Source organism: Colias croceus, chromosome 4, assembly GCF_905220415.1.
Source record: "Colias croceus chromosome 4, ilColCroc2.1".
Lineage (NCBI taxonomy): Eukaryota > Metazoa > Arthropoda > Insecta > Lepidoptera > Pieridae > Colias > Colias croceus.
In genome coordinates, this window is record NC_059540.1 from 5,429,502 (window position 1) to 5,450,070 (window position 20,569).

The 20,569-nt window shown below is 32.5% G+C and overlaps 3 protein-coding genes and 1 long non-coding RNA gene across 5 annotated transcripts; 1 reads left to right on the forward strand and 3 right to left on the reverse strand.

The window, feature by feature from the left end:
- Positions 1 to 441: 441 nt before the first annotated feature.
- Positions 442 to 1,121, reverse strand: LOC123690899. The gene is made up of 2 exons (XR_006751345.1): positions 807 to 1,121; positions 442 to 674 (listed from the first exon to the last, which is right to left on the reverse strand). It is a non-coding gene; the product is annotated as an uncharacterized LOC123690899 (long non-coding RNA).
- An 8,556-nt stretch (positions 1,122 to 9,677) lies between these two features.
- Positions 9,678 to 11,265, reverse strand: LOC123690898. Its single transcript, XM_045635019.1, has 3 exons — positions 10,891 to 11,265; positions 10,502 to 10,800; positions 9,678 to 10,238 (listed from the first exon to the last, which is right to left on the reverse strand). The coding sequence occupies exons 1-3, from the start codon at positions 10,952 to 10,954 to the stop codon at positions 10,149 to 10,151; spliced, it is 453 nt and encodes a 150-aa protein (XP_045490975.1). The 5' UTR covers positions 10,955 to 11,265; the 3' UTR covers positions 9,678 to 10,148.
- Positions 11,266 to 12,646: 1,381 nt separating this feature from the next.
- Positions 12,647 to 15,832, forward strand: LOC123690895 (pleckstrin homology domain-containing family A member 3-like). Its single transcript, XM_045635014.1, has 5 exons — positions 12,647 to 12,931; positions 13,022 to 13,138; positions 13,220 to 13,369; positions 14,350 to 14,474; positions 14,883 to 15,832. Exons 1-5 carry the CDS (start codon positions 12,892 to 12,894, stop codon positions 15,084 to 15,086), a joined length of 636 nt encoding a protein of 211 aa, XP_045490970.1. The 5' UTR covers positions 12,647 to 12,891; the 3' UTR covers positions 15,087 to 15,832.
- Positions 15,833 to 15,959: 127 nt separating this feature from the next.
- On the reverse strand, positions 15,960 to 19,598 carry LOC123690884 (DNA polymerase delta catalytic subunit). 2 transcript variants are annotated; one of them, XM_045635002.1, is made up of 2 exons: positions 19,465 to 19,598; positions 15,960 to 19,336 (listed from the first exon to the last, which is right to left on the reverse strand). In XM_045635002.1, the coding sequence occupies exon 2, from the start codon at positions 19,320 to 19,322 to the stop codon at positions 16,071 to 16,073; it is 3,252 nt and encodes a 1,083-aa protein (XP_045490958.1). In that variant the 5' UTR covers positions 19,323 to 19,336; positions 19,465 to 19,598; the 3' UTR covers positions 15,960 to 16,070. The 2 variants fall into 2 exon arrangements, with proteins under 2 accessions (XP_045490958.1, XP_045490957.1); XM_045635001.1 differs by having other exon boundaries at positions 15,960 to 19,340.
- Positions 19,599 to 20,569: the final 971 nt, after the last annotated feature.

Genomic DNA, 20,569 nt, shown 5'->3' on the forward strand with positions numbered 1-20,569 from the left:
TGTTTCGTCATCAATAATCAATCTGCTTATATTTTTTTGTATCTACTAAATTGATTATAAAGACAAAAGAAAAATGTCGTAACTGGTTTTATTTAATTGCTCCTAAAAATATTTACCCTTTCCAAAACATCCGGGAGCTCGGATACTCATGGCAACATTCAACTTATACATTGACAAACTATCTTTGTCTCAGTCGCGGTTACAGAGTACCTTTGTCTATTAGTTTCTCTGTCTACGGTTTACATGGGTAATTTAAAGGGTAATTTTAAAACTCAACCTAGCAACACTGCAAATAATGTATAGTTTATACGTACAATCTAGATACATTAGAATAAAAATATTTATATTAAAATTTGATAAAAATATTAAAAATGATAAGTTATTAAAAAAATATTTGAGGTAGGTACAGGATTACAGGAAAAGTCAACAAATAAAAAACACTTCAGAGCATAATGTACATACATTTATTAACTTTGACTTGCATAAACAAAAGAAAGCAGAGTCAATGCAATTAGAAATTGAATTGAATTTATCAAAGTCATCCAAATTGATTTTCAAAGGGCGTCCATTTTTTGAACCACGACCTTTTCCAGGCGTGCGCCATACTCCGTTATTTACGCTAGCTTCTTTTTTAATACGAGCCAAAGTCACTCTTGAACACACTCTTGAAACACCTGAAAAATCATATTCTGTGTAAGGAAACAAATAAACAAACGATCACACCTTTGCACATTTTAGTACTTAATTACATATAAATTACAAGAAAAAAAATTAAATAAATACAAGTATCAACTAGTGTTACATACCGGTCATGGCGGATACTCTTTCTGTAACTTTGTTTTTGTTCACCAAATCTATTTGTTCTGCTTTTTTACGCTGACAAAACTTAATAATCTTGTAAATTATCTCCCTCGCACTACTGCTCAAAGGTTTTGGCAATTTATACGAATATTAAACAGGAAAATATATATAAAATTGAGAACAGCTAGGTTTTATTTTACAATTTTGACAGCACCTGCAGGGTTACCAGTATAAGTTTTTAAATTTCTACTTAAATTACCCATGTAAACTGACTTTTTAGACAGACTCTATTTTGTCAAATTTCAATAAAACATTATTTACTTTCACAAATACATAATTGTCATTGTCAAGAAGCTTATATCTAATACACTGGAGATTTCGGTATGAACATTGACGTGTAACAAGAAAATATTGCCCAGTTCATGTTTTTTATCACTTTCACACCTAACTTGGTATTGCCACTGTTAATACGAAGTTTTCCCAAGGCTACTATGTATGCTGTAATATTCTGTGCAAAAGGTTAGTTTTTGTACATGAGTTTGTTGATAAATTGCCAACAACGTCATTCAGAAGCATTGTTGGATGAGACAATTATTATTTATGCTAAATAAACTAAGTATCTGAACCAATTATTAAAAAGCGATACTCCCTGATTATGGGTAGTCACCATAATAAAATTGTAGCAACTCTCACTTTGTCAATATGGCATGTGTGTCAAAAAAATTGCGTCGCTTCGAATATTTAAGTTAATATTGTTGCTTATTTAATGAATATTTTCCGAAAGAATGCATTGTATTGTGCAAAATTGCAGAAGTGTTTGGACACCAAATTCTGGCATAGAATTTCACAGGCAAGTGTATATTTACGTTATTTACAATATTCCTCAATACTCCTGCATTTACCTATTTAGAATCATTTCAATGGCAAAAATTGTCTAATTTAGCATCATTTTAGTAAGCAGTCATGTTAAATTTGTTATTTCCCTAATACTTTATCATTTTTCAACAAGTTTTCAATAAACAGATTTAACAAGTAAGGTAACCATGATGACGAGTTTTTATGGATAGCGAAGAGAATATATTGTAATAACAATATTATGATGAAAATTTAGAACACCATTTTAAAGATTGTTACTAGTAATGAAACAACACATGACATCGGTATTGCACTCACATGTAGTTATAAGATTGTTCGTTTTTACATTGAAATTTTACTTTTTTAACTTACCTCATATTTTTTTGTTTTACGTATTTCAGCTTTCCAAAAAGTAAAATAAAAAGAAATATATGTGCCCATCAAGGTTACTGAGGATAACGACCCAGAAAAAAATACCTTTTGAAAAATAAACTTTGTAAAGTTAGCTGAAATTGGTGCAAGGCTGCTATAAACAGTTTTTCTTTGATGATTCTGGCTTGAAATTGACCCGTCGAAGCAACGCGTTTAAAAAGAAGATCTGAGTAGTTAACAATTTGGTAAACAGCATCTGATGCAAAACACAACTTTCCTCTATTTACAAAGGATGTTAATGCTATATATCGGTTCATATCCAAGCTTTGTAGCCAAAAGTTATTTATAACTATCATTCTATACCAAGCCAATATACCACTTAAAATTGTATGTACCTACCTATAAAGTATGACCATAATATTATAATATAAATACTGTTAAAAATATATGTCGTTATTATTTATAGACCATGATTTTTAGTTTTTTCTATTTTGAAAAATCCTGAATTTACAAACCAGCGTGGTCACTCGACAGAAAGAGACAAATAACATGACTGACGTCATTGAATGTCATAGTTTCTTGTTTCAAGTTAATGGTCATAGTGCAATCTCCAGTGTATTAGAGGATATAAGCTTCTTGGTCATTGTAAATTTATGATAAAAACTATTATAGGGAAAATCAAACAAACGTGATTTTACTTTTCCCTTTTTTTTGCATGCCCTACGGCCGTGTGTAAGCGAGAGGGAATGATAAGCGCCGCCATTGAAGATTCGTTTCTTTATTGAACTGCGTTTTAAAAGATTAATACATGCAATAATACTTATGGTACTAAATTCGGGCAAATCAAAGCACCTACCTAATACATGAATGAATTTATTATAACCTGAATATAACATTTATGGCATGAAAATTGTAAACACAGATTGTAAACCATTTCATAGACAAACCCTCTCTGAGGACAAACCACTTTTTTTTGCATGCCGTACGGCCGTGTGTAAGCGAGAGGGAATGATAAGCGCCGCCATTGGAGATTCGTTTCTTTATTGAACTGCATTATCCCACCACAGCTTACAAGTTACAACACTTAGTGCCCTTACGCACTAGCGGTTAACCGCGGTGGCGGCTAACCGCGCGGTTAGCCGCTTTCCCATTTTAATATGCAACCGCTTATGATTGTACGCACTAATAATATAATAAAAGCGGTTGCATATTAAAATGGGAAAACGGCTAACCGCGCGGTTAGCCGCCACCGCGGTTAACCGCTGGTGCGTAACTGCGGCTCTACACTTGCCCGCGAACTGCGGGCGCGGTTCGCGGCCGCGGTTCGCGCATTGACACGCCGCGATAAATATAGCCCTCCACACTCGCGACCTTTCGCATTAACGTTCGCGCATTTGACTAAAATGGACGTGGAAGTTGCTGCTGCTCTGACATTGTGCGCTTTAGCGAATTACAATTATGCATTTATAAAGTCCAAAAAACAAGTTAAGGAGAATTTATAAATGAGAATATATGAGAATTAATAAAAATATTATGCACTAAAATTATGTTTGCTTTTAAAACATAAAATACGTAATTCGGAACAACTGTGAACACAGCGCGAGTGTGGATGCGTTCGCGTTCGCGCTTCGCAAACCCTTTGAAGCGGACCAAAAAACCGCAACCGGACGGAGAACGCCGCGAAGCGCGAACGCGATGTCGCGAAACCATCCACACTCGCGGTTCGCGGCCTTCGCGGGCCTTCGCGGCGCGAGTGTGGAGTCGGCATAAGGGCACTTAACCTTTTTTATCTATACGGACCAAGAAGATACGGACCAATGACTAAGGAATCCTATGGACAGGGCATATTGTTGTATACAAACAACTGATTATACAAATATCATGCATTTCGATACTGAAATAATAAAACTGATACTGTCTCTTTCTAACTAATGAATATTCTGTTATGTGAAAAAATATGACTATACGTCAGTCAGTGCTAATTTTATACCGCTTGACATTTGAAGTTAGCTCAAATCACACCCCGGACACTCCATACAGCTCCATACCAATGAATAAGGAATCACTGATGATGAATCACTATGATTCCTTAGTCATTGCTCCATACAAAATTATAGTTTTGACAGTCACACTGTAGAGACTGCAAATGTGTGTGTAAACTCTTTATGGTTGGCACATTTGTGACTAGCGTAAAAAAAAATTCGCGTTTTTCTGATGAAATACATCCTTAAACAGCACAATATCTAACCATTTTCTACGAAAAACGATAATCACAAATCCAAAATAATAAAATTGCTTTAAGTCAATTTGATTAATGTTGTCAATCTTCGTTGCGTTTCGTCTAAAGACGTCGTTGGTATCGTCCTTGCGGGGAAATGGGTACCATAACATCGCACACTTAAAACATAAGTGGCACTATACAAAAAAATTCATTTTTGAGTTAAGTATGCAGTCAAAAGGCATAAAACGAAACGCGCCTAACGCAAAGATCCCGGTAGCTCTAATGCGTCAAATTTTTGCTAGATGTCGCTAGTGTCACTTATGAATTTGTCACAATTTGTCCGGTCGGTAATTGATAAACCGGCACTATGCCATTTCGTGTCAAGTCTCCGGTGGGAATCCTTGTCGAGGTGAGTCAAAAACTGGCACTTTGTGTAAAGTGCCACTTATTTAATTAATTTGCTTTCGAATATTTACAGTTAGTAAATGCATAAATGGCAGTTTGAATATAATGCCAGTTATTTAATAAGTTTAGTGTGGATTTTGTTTTTATACGAATTCAATAACGGGCATTTTCTTTAAAGAGCCATTTAATCAATAAATATGCTTTTAAATTTTCGCTGTGCGCAATTACATAAGTGTCAGTTATATTATGTTAACTTTAATTAGGATTTTGTTTTTATACGAATTTATTAATAAAAAAAAAGGCATTTTGTTTAAGGCTTTTTGTATTATACTATCATGGATCCGAAAAGAAGTAGATGTAGAAGTATAATAGAATTATCAACTCAGAACAATCAAAGAAAAAAAGAAAATGATGACCATGATGGATCTCAAATTACTAAGCCTGCTTCTAAAAGAAATTCCGATATTGTTGAACCGCTTTCAACAATGAGTGCGTCCGATTTGAACATCATGAGAAGTTCATCCTTTAAGCTCTTATCACAACCAAACTAACACTGACGGTGGTGACTTTTTTCTCGCCTCAGACGATGACAGAACATACTTTCCATCAAAGAAAAAATGCAGGAGATCAAACTCAAACTCGTCGTCATCGTCTTCGTCGTCCAGCTCGTCCTCAAGAACATCATCCAGTTCAGCTTCAGCTTTGTCTGTACAAAGGCCATAACCTAACCCAACAAATTACTCAAAGTACTATAGACACACCGCACACGTAATAATTTCGACCCTTCTAATCCGGATGACGAAACAGAGAACCCAAAATGTAAAGAAAAAGGAATGACCAAATGCCAAGCTCTTTAAAAATTGATGACATTTCCTTCACTCAGATTGTTGAAATTTCTAATAATCATCAAAGAAGTGATCATCTTCCTGCTGATTCGAATCTTAAAAGTGGTCTTGCTCCGAATGATGGTTATCATGTCGCCTCTTCCAGCCCTGCTGATAACGTCGAAATCATACATTTTAATACAAATGACACAGGAACGATGAACGATACTGCAAAAGAAGCAGCTGCGAACTCAGCCTGTTGATGCAATTACAAGAAAACGAAAAATAATAATATAGTTACATACTACAAATATTGTAAAGATACTAAGAAATACAGGCAAAAAATATGTTTCAAACTCAAAACGTTTTTCCAGCTAAAATGATTAAGCAACCTTGTGGAAGAACATGTCGTCTGAAAATCGCAGATAGAATTTCTGAAGAGTCACGAAAACTTATTTTTAACTTAACAGAGATAAAGCCCAGATATAAATATAAAAAGATTAACTCCAATAGAAAACCGAAGAAGGTTAACGAAGTTCCGAGGTAAACGGCTCCAAAGAAAGGGTTTGCAAAACCTTTTTCAAAAATTGACTGGATATTACAGATAGGTGACTTTAACACTTCCTACTTCGAAATACTTTTGACCTTAGCAGATTAATTGAAATACCTCTAAATAACTGTACTGATTAGTAAGTAGTAAGAACAAGATTTTAATGTTAATGTTATTTATGACAATACTTTTATCTAGATTCAAACAAACTTGTTAATTATGAATATGTGTGGTAATTTTGACCGAAAACTATGAGCATGTGCCAAATAAATATAATTCTTTATTATTTTAGTAATTCTATTGTTTTATTTCTCTCTTTGTTATTATTACAATGTAGGGAAAATAACATTTTAAAGGTCATTAAGCAAAAAGTTTTGAATAACTTGAAAACTATAACCGACACAATACTAAACATTTTTTTTAAATGCTTCTCCATTAATAAATAATAAATATTTTTTTTGTTTGCCACTGGATACTGAAACAGAGTTAGTTAAACTGTTATTTTAATCCGATCACAAATCTATATTTGTATTTTTTTAGTTCCATATCACCCATTCAATTTTTAAAAAATCTTAAAACGGCCGTACTGTAAAATTAACATTTTCGTTTAGTGCCATTTATGTTTTAAGGGTGCGACATGTCTGATCGTGCGGGGTGAGGTAAGTGTTTAATTTTGGCGGGAGGCGGAGAGTGTCCGTTCTGTAGCGTTTAGCTACTATTATGTATTCTGTGCTCAAATACCTACTGTGGCCGGGCGCCATGTTATGTTCTCGTTATTATGATGTACATGCTCTGTCATTGCTCCGTAGTAAACATTGAAAAATATTGAATATTTTTGTGATTGTGACAAACATTTGTGTCTAAAACATATAGAGTGGTCAAGGACAAATAGTGGCATAATACCAAAGCGCAGTATTGTGGGATGTGGCTCTGGAAAGAATGAAAACCAGAAAAGTTTGTCTTTGCACCGGTATGTATACGTTTTGACTGAAATATTAGTTATTACTTTGCTGATTTACTTATTTTCATGTATATTGAATTGAGGAGTATTTACAGACTATGTTCAGTGCAAAATTGTTACCAAATATAGCTTTATTTTGTATATTTTCGTTCTAGTAAAATAATGAATTTGGGTGCTAGTGATGACTTATAATATCGACATCAGCAAAATGTTCGATGAAGACGTGCGTCTCCCAAGGCTGTGTCATTAATCTTAAGAATAGTTGCTTTGTTGAATACACTTCCAAAATAACAAATTAATTTTGCCAAGAGCAGCAGAAGGAAAAATAAAACACAAATTTACCTAATATGAATTATAACTCAAGTAACATTAATCGCTTTTATAGTACTTTAAAATGTATTTATAAATAATTCAGGTCAGGAATAAAATTATAATAACCTAAAAATTCATTTTTTTAATGTTACCAAGAAGTGAAAATAGAAAAGGAGAATGGTTAGAAGCAATTGAAACTGAAAATATCAAGCCAAATGTAAAGGATATATCATAGTATGTTCCCTACATTTCCGCGAAAGTGCTTTCAATAGAACAATGGATGTGATTAGTCTGCACGATGATGCTATACCAGTATGTCTGCCGCTGCATTCACACAGGGTGAGGTTTTTATCTGTAGACACGTGATGTCTTCCAATTTACTTTTGGTCTTTTTATTTAGATTTAGGGCTGTCATTTATAATCTAAAGTTTCTCCTATTTTGAAGGGGGCCTGTGAACAAACTGAGATGGTTTTATATGATTTTTTGAGTACAAACTTCGGTGATATTTGGTTGTTGAAATGTTATTGACTGAGCGAAAGTGCAATTTACTTTAAATACATGGGGTGTTTTAAGTTATTTTTCTATTCTTTATAAATTTATATTTATAAAGCATTTGAATGCCATAAAACCAAAAATATAAATTCAAATTCCGCTATTGTAAGCCCTAATGTTGATATTAATTTCAAACCATCAGCATTGCCCTTTTAATTAAAATGTATTGCATTTTAGTTTAAATGTAAAGTGAACAATGCTAGTTAATGTAAACTGTGACATTTCATTTCCAGGTACCAGTTGAGCCTCAAATCCCGAACTCAAAAATGAACAGAGTGAATCCGAGTGCATCCCAGGCTGCACAAAACAGTTTAGCTCTATAATTTTCTCTGTTATTAAGTAATTATTGTTTTTTTGTCTATTGTTTATAAATAAATAAATAAATTACTGTATATTGTGTTGTTCATTGTAATAAAATACTATTATATACCTATATTAGTATATATTTTGTTTCATTATATTACATTCCTCAAAACTGAAATTACCAAATTGTAAGTCTACCGTAATCCTTATAGCGAAGTCAAAATTGAACTGGATTTATCAAATTATACAGGGTTAGCTATCTTGTCCTGCGAGGTTGCTGGTGTTTTACAAGTAACCCTGTATAGGTGTTACCGTCACGAGCAGCCATCGTCATACTTAATTTTATTAATTGGCATTGTCATTTTTTCCATTTGTAATTTTACTTCTATGTTTTGTACAATAAAGTTAAAATAAATAAAAAAGAGTGTGTGTTTATGTACACGCGTTAGAAGTTACTTCTTTGGCGTATGGACAAAATACTAGAATATACAACTTGAACAACTTACTTACTTCATTACTTCATGCTGTTAAATTTAGGTGTCGGTGTGCGCGCGCATCGTAAAAATTCACTCTCACTATTTTTCTCCACCGCGCCAAAAGAAGTATAACTTCAAAAAAAAATATATTAATATTATTTTTATATCGATAAACATTATTAAGTTTATTCTCGGCACTAAACACCGCCATGTTTTGTTACAGGCAATATGGCGCCGGCCACACTTTTTTTGTAGGTATGTCACTTCCATGTGATTCCTTATTCATTGATACGGACCAAGCACAGATTTAGAACCAGAGAAAGAACATAGGCTATTATACGTTTTATTGCGAAATATGTACCTACCACGGACGAAGCCGGGGCGGACCTCTAGTCAGATAAAAAACAATAATAATACTAATGTAATGAATTACTTTTTAAAAATCCAGAAAATTATAGCTGTAAAAGGCTGTAAATATAAGAGGTCTTTTATCTACACGCACCTATAGCCAACGATAAAACTGAATTTATAAAATCTATAATACTTTTTACTGTGACAAAAATCTAGACCAGATCAATGGACCACGTGAGTCTATTTGCAAAAACAAAATGATACTAAAAATCCAAAACCTTTTATTTTGTAATCTAAGACAAAATGGAACTCAATTTCATGTTAGAGTAAAATATATATCAATTATTATCACAAGACTAGGATAAAGTTAATTATTTAATAAAATAGTGTTAAATAGAAATTGAAAATGATATTCTTTGAAGAAAATTTAAAATCAGAGCCTTCCGTCTGAGATTAGCAGGCTCAAACAAACACTTTGCAGCAACAAAATTACAGTTTGATAAAATTAGTATAGTTTAATTTAATTATAATAACTATGTAGTTGTAAGTATGTAAAATATGTTGCATTAGGTATAATCATTATGTTAAATTACCTTGAATGTTTAAGTTTTATAAAATTGTGTAGCGAGTAAAACTTAATCAATTGCATTTCATTAAAGCTGGCACAGCAAGGATGGTGAAATAAAACAGTTATTTAAAAATATGATTTATATTCCTAAGAAAGTAGTACAAAATAATTACTTATAATAATAAAAATATATAATAATAATAGTCTTTTTATGGACGGATTTAAGACAGTAAAAACAATAACTTAATCTAGTAATGTAAAAATAATATAATCATGTCTTATTATAGACATTGGACGGATTAAAGACAATCTATAGTCGAGCTTGAATACTATGGTCCAAAGAACAGTAAGTACAGTGCTGTAAATTAAGTTCCTTACTTTAATTTCTATTAAAATTATTAAAATGATTAAAAGAGAACGAGGAACTTTGCCATCAGTATTGTCATAAATTGAAAGTTACTTATCATTCAAAAGTGTATATAAAATTTTGGTAGTCAAATATAAATATATTGTATTATGCCCTGAATACAAAATAACATTAATTTGATTGTTACATTTTAACTATATTAGGAATGTTTACAAAATAATGTCTTGTGTCAATTATAAATAGTTCTAAAAAACCAAGCAACAGCTGCTGCTGTTCCAAAAAACACTGCTAGTGCAGGTTTTATAGCTGACTGACCGCTCTGAAAAAAAAAAAAACATAAATTGTATATGTAAGTTATACCTTGTAGGTTATATAGGTACACAAATGAGGTGCATAATTATTCATGGTCTATATAATAAAACCAATCATTTAAATTCTTATATTATAGTAGTCATGATTTTTAGTTAAAAAAGACATACTTTTGGTGCATAACAGAGTTTTAGTTGATTTGTGAGCTGTTTTCTTGCCCCAATTAAATTCAAAATATTGTGCTACCTATGAAAAAAATATATATATACTCACAATAATGTAATAATTACACCTGTCCCCTTGGCAGCAATCTGAACAAGTCCAATCTTGGTACCAAATATGAGTACACAGCGGCATATAATGTTGGCGGGTCATAGCACAATCTGTTTTATTAGAACATCTCTTTGATACATAATATTGTTTTTTAGCTCCTTGTGACCAATATGGAGTGCTTCCCCATTTTATTTCAGTAAGGCATACATCTTGATTATATTCACATGTCATGATAGTCTTTACACATTTTTCCGAGTTATCCTCTTGGTTGTCACACACATAACATTCTAAGGCATTCACTGTAAACAAAAGGATCCTACTCATAAATTGTGCATTGTTAAAAAAATTAACATATGTAGTATGTTTTATAATAGCAAAAATTTACGTACCTTTATAAACAAACATAAACAATTGAAACAAAGCTAACACACCTATTATTTTCATTCGTAACATTGTTTTATAGTGTTAATAAAATGAACTGAATTGTTTTATTTGTAAGAATAATGAGAAATGGAATAGTTTAATTCAATACTGCGTCGTATACTCTAAATAAAAAATAAAGATTCACATAATATCTTACAAAAGTAATAGATCGAGCTTTGCCATTAATTTATATTATCTGAATACAACTTCTAAAACACATCAATTTGCAGGTTGAGTGGAAGATGTAATACAAACAATCGTATAAATTATATTCAAAAACTAAAAGAATTGAATCTTTGCTGGTTGTTGACTGTTGTCGGGTGTGGCTTGCATTTTGTAACAATTTGTTTTGACAATTGACTTTTTTGACATTAGGTCTACATTCAAAAATAGAGATAAGAAAAATAATAACGGTTTCGCTACAGGTTAAAATAGAAAAAGGGATAAAAAATTGTTTTTTTTATAAAATAATTAACACAAAATAAAAAATTACGAAGAAACGATACGATAAAAATGTATAACTAGCGGAAACATTATTTAGCTCTGGCCCGAAGTGCACTAATCCAGTCTCCACATTTCAGTCAGCGTTACAGTTTTATGCCATTTCATTTATGTATTTATTGTAAAATACATTGAGTTACCTGTTACTGTACTACTTACTAGAGAGCACAACTAGAGAGGCCACGAGTTAGAGTCAATCGTCTCAAACTATTTATTAATATTTTTTTAATAAGATAAACAATATCATTGATTGGTTTAAATTTATAAGTAATAATAGGCAGAATATCTGCAAAGTTACTGGTCTGTGCACATGTTCTGTGCAAGGTTCTGTGGTTCCCCCCGCAGAAAATGACAGACATATAAAGGCTATGAAAGAATTGCGCGTGTCGTCTCGTGCTGATTTACACAGGGTCAGTAACTGACTACAAATTCGAGGCAAATCAGTGCTGACCCGAAAAAAACCCTGTGTAAACAGTTTTGAAGTCAGTACAGAGGCTTGAAGTCACCGCTGAGTTGAATATTCGGACACGAATATTTTAAAGTCAGTTGGCGCCCCCCGCCACCCGCGCACCCTCGCGTCAGCCAAATAAACCCCGTGTAAACAGACAAGTCAGTGCGTGGTTAGTCACTGCCGCTGCGTTGTAGAGTGACCACGTTTTTTTCGCTTGCGATAAAAATGACCCGTAAGCGAAGACGAAACCTTAAAATTGGTGCAATTATATGGCAAAAACGAGTGCCTTTGGGATATTAAATCCCTAAATCCATTTTCTTACCCATTGTCGTTTATTTTTAGTTATCTCATTTTCTACAATTTCTATTAACTCATTCAACAGCAAAATTGATAAATTTTTAATTTAAAAAAAAAACAAATAATTAAATCGTCGTTTCAGATGTTTTCGTGAATTCATTTTTCTCACTGACTTCACAAACGTGTGGTCACCGTGAGAAACGCACCACTACTACTTACTTCATGTAAACAGTTAAAGTCTACTGACCCTGTGTAAATCAGCACTAGGGCCGCCTGTCCATCTGCAAGAAAACTTGCGCAAGAAATGTCCGATAGTCTGTCTGACACCAGCTTGCAAGTCAGAGTAAACAGGTACCTTCTAGGGAAGCGCGCTCCATCTTAGACCACATCTCAGCTTATCATCAGTCGAGACTGTGGTCAAGCGCTTCCCTATTACCAATAAAAAAAAAAAAACTGGCAAATGACAGACGAGTGACGGGAAAGCTGTTTACGTCAAAATAATTTTGTCAATGTCGCTTTAATTTGGATTTTGGACTGTTTTTGTTCGCAAGCTGTTAGCTGATTTAATTTAATTATCCAAAAAAATAATTAAATTCTTAAAGTTTTTAAATCTCTATCACTCCTACGACTTACATTATTTCGCAGCACAGAGATAATTCAATATATACAATATAGTGACGTGTGAATAGTACGTGTCCATAATAATATTATTTAATACATGGAAGGTGTTTTATGGAAATGGACAAATTATTGGAATGGTACGTTAAGATTTATTATTAGGAGAATGGTATAGGTTTCACGTATTTTATATTTTTCTCGTTTGAAAAAAATATATTAATTGTTCCTAGGTTGGCAAACAAGATGGTTCGTTTTAGAAAATGGAATATTATCCTATTATAAATCGCAAGATGAAGTCTGTCAAGGGTGTAAAGGTTCGGTGAAAGTTTCAGTATGTCAAATTAATGGTAAGCACCTTTTTTCGATTGTTAAAAGCCTAGTTCTTTTAATATGAATGAATAGACAAATTGTATTTTTTTTGTTTTCAGTTAATAATATTGATAATACGAGAATGGACTTAGTTATTCCTGGTCAACAGCACATGTACCTTCGAGCACCTTCATCTCAAGATAGACAAAAATGGTTGGTGGCCTTAGGCAGTGCTAAAGCATGTCTGGAGTCAATTGTGGATGTGAAAAGTAATTTACTTTGTAATATTAAACAAGTAGCCTAGAAGAAGCCTATTTACTAGATTAAATTAAATGTTTTACTATAATATGAAATAAATTTAATGCAGAATGAGCTAATGTGCAAGTACCTATAAGACATATACAGGGTGTCCCAAAAAATAGTGATGAACGGAAGCTGAAAAGTAGAGGACCTAGAGGGCTATCCAGTATCCGAATCACCCCCATGTATGTTATACGATTTTTCGTATTTTCGGAGTTATCATATTTTTTTCAATTTTTCATCTATCACTGAGTACGATGAGATTTTTATTTATGGTGACGTGAATTATTGCGCTAGATGCTTGATTTTTTTTTGTGTGCTGAGCTGAAAGATAGGCCAATTCAGTATGGTAACATTTACTTTCGTTAGATCTTCGAATGGAATTAAAATAAAATCACATAAAAAAAGATTTCCATTCGGCTTTAAAAAACTTGCTCTATCTATCAGGTAGCTACCCTAAAAATTTCATTTTTTTACATTTTATTTTTCATCTTATTTCACAAAATTTCATTTTATTTTTTTACGGGCCCTTTTTTATTCCATTCAAAGATCTAACGATAGTAAATGTTACCATACTAAATTGGCCTATCTTTCAGCTTAGCAAACAAAAAAATCAAGTATCTAGCGCAATAAATGACGTCACCATGAGTGAAAATATCATCATACTCGGTGATAGGTGAAAAATTGAAAAAAAAAAGTCATAACTCCGAAAATACGAAAAATCGCATAACATACATGGGGGTGATTCGGATAGCCCTCTAGGTCCTCTACCTCCCAGCTTCCGTTCATCACTACTTTTTGGGACATCCTGTATATAAGTACATAGCTATAATGTTTATGTTATTAACCAATGAATACAAATTAGTTTTAAAAATGTGATTAAAATAAAAAAGGGAAACACTATTATGGTATTCAAATTGTTAATTGATTTAAATAATATTATTTACAGTTATTGGAGTGGAAGATTCTTTAATCAATAAAAAGTCAGAATTGCATCTTTATTGTGATTTACTTATGCAACAAGTTCATGCTGTTAAAAGTGCTGCTAGTCATGACAATGGACCAGATGTAGAGGTATACTTTTACTTAAATTAATACTAATATGATAAAGCTGTTAATAAAATTGTTTTTTTGTTTGTTTGAACGCGCTAATCTCAGGATCTACTGGTCTGATTTGAAAAATTCTTTCAATGTTAGAGTTAGATAGCCCATTTATTGAGGAAGATAACAGGCTATACATCATCACCCTAAGACCAACAAGAGTGAAGCAATGTGGGTATAACCGCGCGGCACAGCTAGTCAGATAATAATTATTATTAAACTAAATATACCCCTGCAATATGGACAAAATGTACCTACTGCAATAGGATAGAACTTTAATAAACAATAAGCCTTAATAATGAATATGTGGGTCAATTAATCATCTTAAAATGTTTAAATTGAGATCAATTAAATATTCAGTATTCCATTTTATAATTCCAGAAAATTGAAGAAGCATCAAGTCTATTAAAGGCAACCTGTGACACATTCATAAGAACTCTTGAAGATATTATGAAGCTTACAACCACCGCATCAGGAAACCTAACTCCTTTTGAAGCCCAAGTCCCCCCTATCCCTGCCTCTAAAAACTTAAATAAAAACCTAAAAACAAACTTAAACAGATCTCTATCACAAGATAACAGATGAAATGTAGTCATACATCCCAATAATGTTTTGTTTGTTATCCCTTATTGGCTAGTATATAAATTATATTTAAGAAGTTATGTTGTGAATTATGCAACATCTTTATGAGGCCAGAATTAGATGTAAATATCTTAAGCACCAAATCAGATGCTTGAATGTATGAAATTCTATATTAATTATGTACATGTATTTTTCGCTGTGATAATTAATGTTACTTTAAATTTTAATAATGTATAAATTGTTTAAATTAAAAAAGTCAGTAATTCAGGATCAATAAAAATCACAGTAAATATTATACATACTATGAATTTTTAATTGTTGCAAAAATAATAAAATAAACAAAAAAATAAGTTAATTGCTTATAATATCCATACTTAATATTATAAATGCGAAAGTAACTCTGTCTGTCTGTTAATCAATCACGCCTTAACTACTGAACCAATTTGCATGAAATTTGGTATAGAGATATTTTGATACCCGAGAAAGGACATAGCATATAACTGACTTTTGCACATAAGGGCATCAAATTTTTAGGATGATTGAGATTTCAACATCAACATACTGGGCTTCATCTCTCAATTATTGTGTTTTGTACTTAAAAGTATTATTTCAGATCTACATTTTATTGTAAATAGTTAGTATAAAAATGGAATATTATAAAATTCTACATTCCATTTGTCTTATGACATGTTATGAATCTATATATCATTCCTATTTATGTTTTGTGTATTAATAAAAATATAGATTAATATTGCATTTTATTTAGATTTTATAATTTTATTGGATAATGGCGAAAAAATATTTCGCCTTATTGTGATATCTGGGCTTATTCTATTCAGAGGATTCAGGATATGAACTGAAAAATGTAAAAAAAAATAGATTTCAATTGCATTTATTCATACAGTTGAGATACAATATATCAAAAATATCAACTTCTTAGATTAAAAGTTCATTTTGTTTTGAATTTTTTTCTTTTTCAAATCAAATTTACCAAAGAGGTTCACCAAAGCGTAATACAGTCTTCTCTTGTGTATCCAACTCCATACCAACTTTTTTTCTCATATAAAAAATTGTGCAATCGCGATTCGTACATAAAACTTCTTCATGTAGACTTCCTTGGCACCTCTGACATTCAGTCCAAAGCCTTGAAAACTTATCTTGAAGTTGTCTCTGTTTGAAAATTTCTGTTATATATAACTGACCTTCTTTGTCCAAACAGTGATCACACAATGCTCTCTTTGTGTCATTTGGCATAACTGATTTACAGCCAATACACTTTTCCTTCTTTTTGGTAAAAGCTGCCAGAGCTCCAACCTTTGAAGTTACCATTGCTTTTGTTCTAGTATGTTCTCCTTTCAGGAGTAGTGATTCTGCTTTCTCTCCTAGTATTGGTTCGAAGATTCTTAATAATGGTTTAGATAGTTGATTCTCTAAATAATAACTAAAGTCTATAGGTATACTGTTTTCTAATACAAAAATAGGATCTTCTGCTTTCATGTATGCAGGTGTATTTTTAGCAGCACAACAAATGACAAATGGCACTCTATCTCCTAGTTTTGGAGCAGTGCCTGCATCACGCTTTTTCATTTTCTTTGCCAATTCTACATGAGCTTGTTTAGCAGCATAGTCATTTTTTGCAAGTTCCTTTGTAATCACAAGTTGGGATATATCAATACGATTACACAGTAAATCAGAAATAATTTGTTTAGCATATGATACAGCACCATCTGGATTTCTGTCAATAAGCAGTTTTTGAAGGCAAGTGCTCATCATGTTCGAAACAAGGGGACAGTTATCACGCCTTACTGTTTCAATTCCCTTGCAATCCATTTTGTCATATGTTTCTGGCTTGGTAAAGTATAAACCTGCATACCTCTTTTTGTTAATTAGCAGATATGGGTAATAGACCTTTTCAAATTCTAATTTTATTGGTTTTACAAATTTAGATGTGACAAAATCTGCTGCTTCCCTTCCCAATTCCATGCTTTCTTCCAATGTTTTTACCCCAAATTTAACCATTACTGAATCAGTATCACCATAAATAACAACTGCATCTTCTTTATACCCATTTGATTTTCTATATTTCTTCTCAACTTCTGTTTTTGTAAATTCAATCATAGTCCTTCCATATGCAGTAACACTTCCTGATATTTCAAGGCAAGGCAGTTTACCAACTTGAGCTCCTGTAAAACCATACACAGAGTTGGCACTTAACTTTAAGGCTAATTGTCTTCCATCTAAAATTGACCTTTTAAAGGGATCTTTTTCTTGTTTCAAATCAGCTTTAGCCTTTTTCCGGGCAGCTAATAGAGATTCTAAGATTTCTGGTAAAAGTCCTCTCCTGACATTAGACTTTACAAACATATTTTTAGAAGGAGTTATTGTAACATCCTCAGCATCTAGATTTAATTCTTTTTGCATATTTGGTGGTACTAGTGTTGTATAGCATAAATTATGTGCCATCATAATACTGGGGTACAGTGATGCAAAATCTAAAGTAGATATAGGATCTGCATAGTAGCCCTTCTTTGGCTCTATTACAGTTGCACCTTCAAACTGGTCATCAGATCCTTGACCATGATAGGTTGGCATTAAATACCCAGCTTCCTTAGCCTTACGAAGTAATTGACTTACTACCTTGATCTGTTGACCTCTGGTTAAGAGACATAATAATGGCACACCAGTTACTCTAGCCATTTCCATATAATTAATGATACACATTAGTTTGTTAAGTAATTTTATTGGTAAATATGCATCCTTTAAACAATACATAGCTAATCTTCTTCTAGTTTGTTCATTTTCATTTTGTAAGTCTGTGATTATACTGTGGTGAACATCCTCTTTTTGTTCTTGAAGAAAATGATAACTTACAGCATTTAATGTATATGATCTCAGTTTATAATCTCTTAAAAGTACAAGAAGTAAGTCAAATGGTACCCTTCCTTCAAAATTAATGCTTTTATTTTCTCTACGCCCCATTTGTTTAGACTGTATCACTGAATCCTTTATGACAGATCGTATATTTCTAATGCGTCCTAGGAAATCAAAGTTGTCAACCTTTAAATGTTTTGCTCTGTTTATTAAGTAAGGCCAATCAAAATTACTAATATTATATCCGGTTATGATATCTGGATCTAATTCCCGGAAAAAATCTGACCATTTAGATAACATTTCTGACTCAGATTGGAAACTATAGACTTGTGAACCAACAATAGGAGCGCAAGTATTTAAAGTAAAAACATTTCTAACGTATGGCTCCATTTCTCCTTGTCTAATAACCATGGATGCAATTTGAATAACGGGATCATGGTTAGGTTCAGGGAAAATGCCTTTTCTACCAGCACATTCAATATCAAAGCTTAAAATCCTTACTGGAGCGACTTTAGACCACTCGCCTTCAGGAGGATGAGCAATAAATGTATTCCATGCAACATCAACTTCTATTTGACATCTAGATTCAGGTAACAATTTTCCATTCTTATTCCTAATAGACCACTTTTCAGCAGGTAACTCTATCCAACTACAGCCTACTAATGCTGTGTCTACCATGAAACGAATATCAAAGTCAATATTTGTTTCATAAAATGAAGGATCCATTAAATTATATGATGTGGGCTGCCTCTCAATGAGTCGTTTTGCAGCTGCTATCAATTTTGGCACAGCAACAGATATTTTTGCAAACATAATCTCACTATCACCTTTATAATACATTATGGATTTTGCTTTTAGTAGTTTCACCTCTAAAACAGCTTCTCTTATATTATCTTTGTTAGATCTCAAATCCTCAAGCATGGCTTTATTCAAATTACTTTTGAGTGTAGAACATTCATTTTCACCAAAATTTGATGGCACAGTAACATAAAAGTAAGGTGTAAATCCATGTACATGACAACAAACAGAATTTCCTTCCATAGTAATTCCATACATACGCATAACAGGAACAGGTGCTAGCTGAGACCCTGGCATACCTGGAATTGGCTGCCCATTATAATGGTCAACATCAAACTGTTGAAACACTAAAGATTGGGTATTGGGGTTCATATCAGGCGGTGTCGATCGGGACCATTTAATGTTAGTATTTTGATTTTCAGGGCCTTCACCAAATATATAAGGAGTGTCAAAGTCAGTTTCCATTCCTGCCAATGTCTCTTCAAAACTAGCCGGCATTTCATCTTCATCGTCATCTTGCGACTTAAACCTCTTTGCTTGTGGACCTTTGAATTTATTTCGTTTATCCATTTCAAAATTCTTGACTACCTAATAAAAGCCATATATAGTTTACGTAGGTATGTACAGATATTTGAATAAATGTAAAATATACAAAGTAAATGAAATGTGTAGTAGGTAGATAGTAACATTAAACCATCTACATAAGTCTTACCGATCGGTTTGCGAAGGAAACGCTCCTTATCGTATAACGTTAATAAATGTTTCAATCAAGTTAAAAATTACGTAAATTATTAAAATCTCTGTTTGAAGTATCAAATAACTTCTCAATTCACTTTCCCGCTATATTTGGATAATGATTTGGATGTCAATTTTATCAGCTGACATGTGTAACAGTTGACAGTTCAATGGTTCAATCAGATAGTGACAGTTTCATTTTGTTTATATTTTTTTAAGCACAGGAGTAGTGTATTTTTGACGTTGTTTTGTTTGATTTTGAATCGATTTTGAACGATATAAATCTTATAATTTATGATATAAAATATAAATGATTATAATGTGGATATAATTTACGCAAACAGGAGTTTCGTATTTTTTTGAAAATTGAATAATTTATAATAGTCTTACATGAGCGTGCTGCGAGTTGACTGTAAAAAAGATACCTTAATTAAAAATTGTGGAAAAACCACAATATTACAATTATATCCAGTAAACCACAATTTAGCCGCTTTGCTCAGATATTGGTCGTGTAGCGTGGTGATAGGCTACTATTAATAATATTATAGCTTAAATTATTATGTTCACCCGACTAGTTTGCAATATTCATGCTTGAATCTTGATGTAAGCCCATGCAGTACTTTTTAAGTTTAGCCCGGACATACATTCGGACAAAGGAACAAAAATTATTAATACTACATTTTTGGGCTTCGATATCCATCGAAGATCACGCACCAAGTATTCTTTTAAAAAATGATGTACATTTTTGATTTTCTTCAAATTTTTCTACGATTTTATAATGTATTGTATAGATTTCAATGCAATCCAGAATCCTGCCTTTCTTCAGAGCCCACATTTTTTCTGTAAGGATCATAATATCACGTAATACTAACTGTCCACCCGCGGCTTCGCCCGCGTTTTCAAAGAAAAACCCATATTGTTCCCTGTCCCGTGAGATTTCCGGGATGAAACCTATCCTATATGTTAATCCAAGTTACTCTCTATATGTGTGCAAATTTCATTGTAATAGTTTCTCAATTCTCACAAACTTTCGTATTTATAATATTAGTAGGATAGGATAGGCTTGGACAGGATAGGAATTA

Coding starts and splice junctions, on each gene's coding strand:
- LOC123690898 (XM_045635019.1), bottom strand. CDS start 10,954: ATGTTACGAATGAAAATAATAGGTGTGTTAGCTTTGTTTCAATTGTTT. Junction 10,801..10,890: donor GTTTATGTTTGTTTATAAAG/GTACGTAAATTT, acceptor TTTTGTTTACAG/TGAATGCCTTAGAATGTTAT. Junction 10,239..10,501: donor GGTGTAATTATTACATTATT/GTGAGTATATAT, acceptor TTTTTTTTTCAG/AGCGGTCAGTCAGCTATAAA.
- LOC123690895 (XM_045635014.1), top strand. CDS start 12,892: ATGGAAGGTGTTTTATGGAAATGGACAAATTATTGGAATG. Junction 12,932..13,021: donor ATGGACAAATTATTGGAATG/GTACGTTAAGAT, acceptor AATTGTTCCTAG/GTTGGCAAACAAGATGGTTC. Junction 14,475..14,882: donor ACAATGGACCAGATGTAGAG/GTATACTTTTAC, acceptor TTATAATTCCAG/AAAATTGAAGAAGCATCAAG.
- LOC123690884 (XM_045635002.1), bottom strand. CDS start 19,322: ATGGATAAACGAAATAAATTCAAAGGTCCACAAGCAAAGAGGTTTAAG.